The sequence below is a fragment of the Morone saxatilis genome, unplaced genomic scaffold (assembly GCF_004916995.1).
Source record: "Morone saxatilis isolate NCDOM2014 unplaced genomic scaffold, NCSU_SB_2.0 Contig14, whole genome shotgun sequence".
Classification (NCBI taxonomy): domain Eukaryota; kingdom Metazoa; phylum Chordata; class Actinopteri; family Moronidae; genus Morone; species Morone saxatilis.
The window spans coordinates 17,905,342-17,914,408 of NW_023339696.1; the positions used below are offsets into that span (position 1 = coordinate 17,905,342).

Consider the following 9,067-nt stretch of genomic DNA (forward strand, 5'->3'; position numbering starts at 1 on the left):
GGAGGAGGAGGAGGTGGAGGTGGTGGGACCTGCTGTTGGCGGGAAGTCAGGCTGTTGGCGAGCATCCCGTGTTGTGAGTACCCTGATATTCTCCCCAATCCTCTGTCGAAGCTGTTAGCAAACTCTAATGGAGGTGGGAGAGGGTCTGCGTAGACAAACTCATCGTCCGCATCAACTGAGGGGGCAGGGGGAGGAAGAACCATCAGGCCAGTCCCAGTGCTCCCAGTAGTGTTCACTGTCTGCTGAGTACTGGTAGGTGGAGGAGAGGGAGGGGTGAGGGACAAAATATAGGCATCAGCTTGACTTTCCATCCTGAGAAAAGAGGGCCTGCGAGGCGGCTGAGACTGGGACGCTTGCTGAGCAGAGCTTTCAGCAGCAGCCTGCTCTGCCCTCCTCATGTAACCCTCTCTCTCTTTGTCCCTCTCTCTTTCTCTCGAAAGCTCCCTCTCCCTTTCCCTCGACCTCTCCCGCTCCCTCTCCTTGTAGGTTGGCTGATACGGCTGAGACTGGTAGTGGTGCGTGTGGACCGTTTTGTCCTCAGAGAAGCGAACTCTTAGCCCCTCGCGAGCCCCTCCTCCTTCTCGCTCCCTCTCTCCTCCACCGCCTTCCTCACTCCACACACTCCCAACTCCTCTGAGGATTCTGGGTGAGGGTGGACGGCCAACAGTGGGTGTGGTGGCGGCCAGAGATGACGAGGTGACCAGGTAGGAGGAGCTGGAGGACTGGGCGGTGGACGAAACCGGTTGAGAGGTGGCAGTAGACGAAGGAAAGACCATACTCGACATCTGGCGGGTGAAGTGGTGCTCTGTTCCCCTCCTTAACCTGCTGTCATCCCTCAGAGCACGCTCCCTGGCAGCCAGGGCGAGGCCTAGTGGTGATGTGGGGTCAAGAGCCTTTCCTGTTAGAGGGTGAATGAAGGTGGTGGTACTGGAGGGTGCTGGCTGCCTGCCCGCTGCTGTGTACAAGTCAGTAGGCACAGACTTAGGCTGATAGTCCAGGGCAGGTGAGGAGTACTCAGGTAGGCCAAAGGCTGGAGGCATACTGCGGGTGTGATGGATAAAGGTGTCCCCAGAGAACATGCCCTCGTCAATAGACTTGGACGGACGCAGCCGTGTTGATGAACTTTCAGCCTGTGTGCTAAGCTGTTGTTGTGACGCCTGAGTCCTTGTTACTCCTCCTATTCCATCACTTACTCCCCCAAGACTCACGTCCTCCTCAGCAGACATGAACAAGGAGGCACTCTTTCTGCGGGCTTCATGAAACCGTTCCCTGTCTCGGCGAGCTGCGCCAACAATGGCAGCCCCAAACTGGCTAGTAAAGTCCAGGTTTTCCTGGGCTCGCATAGAAGGCAAGGACGGAGGTGGCGGTGCTGGGATGGAAGGCGGGGCAGGGGGCTGTGGAGCCGGAGTGGAGGGTGGAGGACCATGGGGTGTTTTGGATTCATCTGTCTCCCCAGATGCAGGAGCGTCTGCCTCCACACTGCTGCCCTGGCTGCTGCGTCCACTGCTGCTGGTTGAAGGGGCCTTGACGATAATGGTAGGGATGGGTATGGAGCTTTTCTCCACTGAGCCTTTGCCCCCCAGTGTACCTTGGCCCATGCGCAGATCCTCTACCTTGGACTGCTTCACCAGGGGGCCCTTACCTCTCCGGGCCCCTCCTTTAGGACCGCTTACTCCAGCTCCAGCTGCACTGCGGTCTGTTCGCTGGGGTTGACTCTGGGTAGTCTGTTGTTGCTGGGGCATTACAGTTGCAATGCTGGATGGGGGGACGGCAGTGCTGTAACCTCTCCTAAGACCTGCTGCCTTGGGCCCTCCACCAGCCCCTATGCCAGCTCCAACAGGCTCCCCAGTATAGGCAACCTTCCGCGAAGCAGTCCTGCTTTGAGCGGTATGGGCAGCTGCATGTGCATACGAAGTTGTGTGGTCCACCGCTCCACCACTGGTGCCAGTGCTGGGACCACCTGCCCTCTCTCTGCCCCCATGGGTGAAGTGCACTGACTGGGCATAGGGCTGGTAGTGCGCAGAGGTCGATGTGGACTGGGACATGGAGACAGAGGGCTGCTGGGATGTCTTAGCTCTCCAACCTAGTGGTGGAGCAGAGGAGAATGGAGGGTCTGGTGGAGCTGTGGTGGGAGGAGGGGGGATGTCATCTGGGCCAGGCACCGAAAGACTGCGAGCAAACTTCACGGCTGGAGGATGCAGGAACTGCTTCTCCTCCTCAGGCACTCCTGCAGTACAGCATTCACAAATGAAGAAAAAACAAATTGGGATGAGATAGGGATTTACAGATGGCACAGATGGTATAGAGTTAGAGTAAGAGAGGCTGATGAACAAGAAAAGAAGAAAAGTTTTGGAGGCGAATAAGAGTAGAGAGAAAATGGAGCCAGAAAAAGAAAAGCTGACGGTAATCTATGAGAGTGTCTGTCTAAATCTGCCTGCCCGTCTACCTGTCAGCGAGTCTGTCCTCAATTCTTATGTCCGTTAGTAGGTAAGTCAGTTAGCGCTATATATTCCACAAACAAGTAGCAACTGGGCAGCATCACAGAGCAGCAATTGTGTTGGTCACCAGAGGGAGAGTTAGCAAAGCCTTAGTAAGCAACAAACCAGAAAATAAGCCATCGGAATAAAACAAGGAGATTAGTGTCACTACTGACTATAACAAATAGTAGTAGGGTGAGTATACGACAAACATCCTATGTTTTTATAAGAGGTGAGTGTATAACATACGATCAGATACAGGTAGAAAGCTCGCACATTTTTGGCCACAGACAAGACATTGTTGGCCACAGACAAACAGGTCAGCACAGTGGAGACCTTTACTGGTCCCGAGGACAGACAGACAGGCGGATGGGGGGGGCAGACAGAAAAAACAGACAGCCTCACCGATGGATTTCTGCCGCAGCATACCATGCGGTGGGCCGTGACCTGAAGTGTACTGGCCACGGTCGTAGCCGAGGCCCAACCCTGACGACATCACCCCCATCCCGGACTGATCCCCGTAGTTGGACTGAAACGGAAAAAAAGGGGAAACACGTTGGCGTGAACCATGAGACTTAATTGTACATAAGATGTTGGTGCAGACAGTACCATGTTTCAAATCTTTGGACATTTGCTCCACACCAATGAAAAAAAAAAGCCTCTTGTTTTGGTTTATGTGTTGTACATAGCAGGTTAGCTCATAACACCTAACTCAAGTGTTTATACATGCAAATGTATGGGTCTCAGTCAGTGGGGATTTTTTACTTTTCAGACTTTTTGATGTAGGAATGAGGGAAAATTTTAAAGTGCAACTTTTTAATTTAACTGATTTCCAGTCTAGGTCCAGTCTGTAACATTAAGAAAGATCTATAGGCAGAAAAGCTGCCATGTTGAACTGCCATGTTTCTACACATGGACAAACCAAGCACTGCCTCTAGATAGGGCTATTCGCATTTTTTGCGGCCACTAAAGTTTCTCCTTTGTGCTTGGAAAGGGAGGGTGAAGTGAGGGAGTTGTAATCTGCTAGATGCCACTTAACCTACACACTTTAAATTTATGTTACATATTTTTTGCTGTCACAAACAGATCTCAGGACACATGTAAATATACTGTCAGCATCTTTCACAATACACACCTCATTTCCATAGAAACTTCGCCCCCTATCTCTTTTTGGCCCCTGTGCCCGTGTCCCTGGCGCCTCATTGGTGCTGATTGTCTGCTGAGCTGCTGCAAGAATTTCATCTAGTTTATCTGAGAGAAAAAAAGAGACAGAAAGAGAGACACAAAGGAAGAGAGAAAGAGACACACGACAATAAAACAGAAAAATGGACAGCAACAGAATGAAAGAAACAACGTGTGGAAAGGGACACACTTGATGAAGGTGGGTGAGAAAGAGAGGAAGAAATTCAGCAAACATCAACTGACAAACATGAGCTCTCTTACTCAAAGCCATCTGATAGACTGTCCTCTTCTTCTCTGTAACTTGTGAGGATTCGAATTCTAGGAGAAAAGAAACCCAGAGTAGGCCCAATAAGTGACTAAGCGGTTAGTGCCAAGTCATTTTGGACAGACATAAATACAATGCCTTAAGCGAGAGTGTACCAGAGCATACCTGATTTTTTTTTCCAAGGGGTAGCAGCTGGAAGGAGGACAAAAGGAGACTTAAGTTTTGGCAGGAGTGAAAGTGCGATAGTGTTGTTACAGTGAATACTAATCATATTCCCCGGAGCCTGACAAACTGAGTCACCTCGCCAGGCTTTTCGATCTTCGATGTAAAAGAACGCACATCACACCCACGCTTGAAGACTGTACTGTGCACACTTATGTTACAGTAAATATGCTTCACTCACATACAGTATGCTGCTTGCTGTTACTCTCTCTAACACTCTTGAATTAACACACACACACACATGCACAAATGTGGAATTAGTCTGAGGCTGATTCCCACCTCTCTCCACTGTTAAATGGTTAAGATCCCGCCAGCAGTGAAGTGAGGACAAAGGAGACAAAGAAAAGACAGAGTTAGTGGTTAAACCAGTGAACAGTAAAGGGACAAGTCCATAGGGGAGTAAAGAGGAGGAACAAAAAATGACCCTTTAGTGTTTGCATCCATTGGTGTGAGTGAGCTTGTGTGTGTGGACTGAATAGGGATAGGGTTATCTGCCATACTTATACTCAAGCTGTTTATTTAATATATTTCATGTGTAGTTTATTGAGCTTAATCAAACAGATATTACATTTTAATGTCCGATGGTTAAACCAAGCATGAAAGGGTTTTGAACTTTCATTTCATCTCTTACTTTCAACCGCACTGCACAAAAATAAGCCACAGTTTTTGTTGAAAACACGTGTCCCAACATGTTTTTACAACAGTTGCATGGAATTAGTGTTGAGAAAAACAACAATTTGTGGACTTAAATGCACTGCAGGATCATTTCCATTTTAATGTCCTTGTAATCTTGCAGTATGACTTCTAGGTGAACTGGGACACTGCACCAATCACAGAGGTGAGATAGTTTAATAGGCGTCACAGCTAAATGAATTCTAATGCATTAGAATAAGCATATGGCGGGGCCTGACATAGCTGCATCACACATTGTGCTCCTCTCACCTTGATCCAGAAGGAGGCAAAAACAAAGATCTAAGTTATAAGGTGTCTGACTGCAACTTAAGCACCCACATTTCAAGGAAGTTGAGATATATATTGATAAATGCGCTTTATATTTAGTCAAACTGACTATAATTAAAAGATTTAGCATTATGTATTGTGTATAGCCCGGCTGTTTCAAAGTTATTGCCATTTTTTCTCAAAATAACAACTGCATTGTATTTAAAAAAATGGCTTCCTTTTGCAGAGGATGCAGCGTTTTGATTCATTTGTGGTGGAAGAAGAGCACCTTCATGGTTATTTTTATAAAGCAATGCAGCAGATCTTTCCTACCAATTTCAAGACAGTATTGCAAAATGTAAAATGCTTCAATTCGTTCGTCAATGTCTCAAAATCAATCTGGTCATTGACTTATGTATACGTACTGTAGCACCTTTACGTTTGTAGGAGTGATAACTCTAAGTTAATGAGATCATGCATACAGTATCACTGCATACATACAGTGCTAGAGGTGAGATAATAGTGTGAGCGCTGGTGGTGGTAGGGATGTGGGTTGGGGGTTCAGGAAACTGGTACCTGTTTCAGACTGGGTGCTCATGCTTGGTGCTGGTCAGGTGAGGTCACACCACAGAGAGAGGGCAGGTGAGGAGAGAAGATGGGGGTGAGGAATAAAGCAAAGGGCTGACGTCTATACTCGGGATAAACTTGAGTCTGATCCAGACTTACAGCAGCGGGGCAGGACTCATTGTAGTTGCTGTTGTTCACCGGTTTGGTCAAGTTAAAGTAATTAAGTTTGTTAGAGAAACTAGATCTGAGACCAGCTGATGAAGCCCTGCAGATTCCCCTCTCCTCCAGCAGCTCCACATGTCATCAGCTCTCATACATCCTCATTTGCTCACTCGGCATGCTCAGAACCAGACAGCGGCCACCACAAACACCATAAATGTCTAGAAGATATAACCCAATCACCAATAAAACACTGGCCAACGTTCTGATCTGCAAATGGGGGCGTTGACCCTCACCATGCACTCTCCTCCCACTGTTTTGCCTCAAATAGAGATGGCATAAGCATAGCCACACATAATGCTGTTACTATAGCAACAGACCTGGAACAAAGTTGTTTTTTTTTTCGTTTTTTTTTCTCAAAAATTACTCATCTCAATAATTTTTATCCCGGGTGTGATTTCTTCCAAATGAATCAAAGACGTTTTCAAAAGGATAAAATATATCAACAAACAATATATAGATACATATTTTGCAATTTGCTCGCTAATACACAAAGACCAAACACTTTGCAATGATGTTTGTGGCACCCGGAAAACTCTTCTCAGGTGACGCCCATTCCCCTGCAGTGTTACCCTGGCAACAAATACTTGCTAAGTGTGTGTGAGTGTGTGTGTTGAGCAGAAGGGCTGGTAGACTGCTCTGTGGGCGCTGGGGTTAAAGCTGTGGGCGGGCCAGGGAGCAGTGGGGGTTGCAGGGGGGTAAGAGGTAAGAGAGGCGGGCAGTGAGAGAGGGATCACAGGGTGGATGGCGACACTTTTTCTGGGTGGGGTTACCTGTAATGGGGGTGCTGGAAGTGACAGTGTGGAACCTCTGAAAGAACAGTGAAATGCATTGAGACCGTCATCCACGGCGTATGTTCTTTTTTCTTTCCCTCTCTTTTCTGTCACCGAGTAACTACACTATCTCTCTCTCTCTACTTTCTTGCTGTCTAAATTTAGCCCTAGCTCAACTCACCTTCACACTTTAAGCATCTTTAGCAACCCCCAACACTCTGGTTTCACACTGTTTCTATCATTCCCCATTCCCGACCTCAATCTGTTTCTCCCAGTAATTGTTTTTTCTCCTCCTCTTCAACTTTTTTGTCTTCATCTCCCTGTCCGTCTGTTTCTCTTTTAACCCCCTCAAAAGTTTATCCAAGGCAATTCCTTACCCATCTCCTCCAGTTCTGAAGTCATGGACTTGGATCGTAGGGCGATAGCCGGAGTGCTCAGCCTCTTACTTTGCTGGGGGACTGGAGGGAACAGACAGAGACAGCAGTGGTCAGTCAAGTTGAATAAGGTTCAGTCACCTCCAGCATTCACCCACAGTAGCACCCCAGGGTGCAGTAGATAGACCATTACTTTTCTTCCTCGAACCCTCCTCCATGTCGGGGTTGCGGGTCACCATGACAACCTTGACCATGAGGCTGTTGCCACCTTGTCGGATCATGTTGACGACCTGTCGGTGACCAACCTTCACCACATTCTGACCGTTGACCTGGGACAGAGGAGGACAAACAGCTATTGAGCTTAATAAATTCATGCTTCATTCTTATGCATCGTTTATTTTAATAAAGCAGTTGGAAGTGAAAACTGACAGTAAAAGATACAGGTAAGTGTAGTTCAGGGTTCTTGGGCATTCAGATCAGCCTAACTTTATTCATAAAAACAAATGTCACAGTGTATGAAATAATAGTGAATTTTGAAATCATGTGCTTTACTGAAATATATAGTTGTTACATAAGTGAGTATCTCATTTCCATTACATTTGGTGGAAAGTGAGGCATTGGGCCACGGAAAACAACATCTTTGTGGATCCAGGGGTAAATTCAGAAGTTTTATAAAATAAAACATTCTGAAAAGAAAATCCTGTTTCAGATCCAGATCCAAACTTTTGATAACTTTGTAGCTCTTCATAGTTTCAGAAACCTCTACCGAACATATTCCAGTGGTTTCAATCCCAACCCATAATGCAGTGGCAAATCATGGCAGTACTTCTATTAGGAAATCCCCCATCCTGAGACCGGCTCTCCAGGCGACGCCTCCCTCGTCCACTGACTCCAGGTACTGTAGAGCAGGGAAGGCCGGGGTGGGAGTGAACTCCTCGATTGGAGTCTGAGCTGGAGAGACCAGATGTGATACAGCATGTTAACACATCTAAATCTATGAACTCGATTGCAGTGCAGGGTATTTATTTCACATTTCTTACCTTTGGCCCCTCTCAGCACAAAGCCGAAACCCTCACTGTCTTTTTTCTGCAGAAGCACCGTCTTCTCCTTGATTATATAGTCACTAGCAGAGAGGAGACAGAGGAGAGAGACAAGAAGAGAAAATGTTAGACATAACACAAGACAGAAATGAAAGACTAGGAGGATATCCGCTGTACATCCACATCTGCATTTACCCTCTGCTTTAATCAATGGAGATGATGGGTGGAAAGTCAAGTTTTAAAAATCCATATAGCACAACATTTACCATTCGGGTTTTCCCTTCCCCTACTACACCACTCCTCTTCTCTGCTGTGTGCTTCCTACTTCCTATGTCCCCCTCTGATTTTAGATTAGTAGTAATATTAAAGTGTCCCATGTTCCAAACGTTGTTATTTTTCTGAAATTGAAACAAAAAAACTTCAGCATGGTAAAATGTATGAAACAGATCATTGGTTGTAAAAATATTGCAGCTTCAGCTATCAGTCTTCAAGATTCTTCATCAGTCAAACTCCAAACACCACTAATAGTAATTCATGCCACACTCCCTACAGTACAATGGTGACTTAGAACAGTGTTTTGCTATGCTTCACTATGCTGTATGTTTTTGACAGCGAGCCCAGAGCTGGTTTCTACCAGAACCTCACTGAAGAAGAGATGCTATATACAGTATGATGGCGCTGCTTGTTGCCTCAGCAACAGCTAGAACTGGACGCAGGAAAACTTGCTTGGGTAGGTCCACACCAGAGCCAAGACATGTAATAGTACGCTGGTAGTCACACTAACAGCAGAGAACAGGCACTGCATGCTCACATGTGGAGCCGGTATACTTGGTGTTCCCTCCCTTGCCACAAACAGATGGGAAATATGCAACCAGTGGTTGAATGGAGCTAAAGATATTTACAATACACTACCATTATGAGCTACTTGTACTTTACTTGAGCATTTTATGCTAATTTATAGCACCAATCAACTGAATTTCAGATTAAGCTTTTACACACACACACACAC

General features: G+C 46.6%; 1 protein-coding gene across 1 annotated transcript in view; it reads right to left on the reverse strand.

Moving 5' to 3' along the window:
• The window catches only part of shank1 (SH3 and multiple ankyrin repeat domains 1), a 55,140-nt gene that overhangs the window by 6,869 nt on the left and 39,204 nt on the right, over positions 1-9,067 (reverse strand). Inside the window, exons 15-24 of the mRNA XM_035655131.1 lie at positions 8,059-8,141; positions 7,845-7,969; positions 7,212-7,347; positions 7,022-7,102; positions 4,426-4,434; positions 4,090-4,116; positions 3,921-3,977; positions 3,613-3,728; positions 2,883-3,006; positions 3-2,227 (exon numbers count right to left, since the gene is read on the reverse strand). Of these exons, the coding sequence (XP_035511024.1) occupies positions 3-2,227; positions 2,883-3,006; positions 3,613-3,728; positions 3,921-3,977; positions 4,090-4,116; positions 4,426-4,434; positions 7,022-7,102; positions 7,212-7,347; positions 7,845-7,969; positions 8,059-8,141 (2,983 nt within the window). The remainder of the gene's footprint in view (positions 1-2; positions 2,228-2,882; positions 3,007-3,612; positions 3,729-3,920; positions 3,978-4,089; positions 4,117-4,425; positions 4,435-7,021; positions 7,103-7,211; positions 7,348-7,844; positions 7,970-8,058; positions 8,142-9,067) is intronic.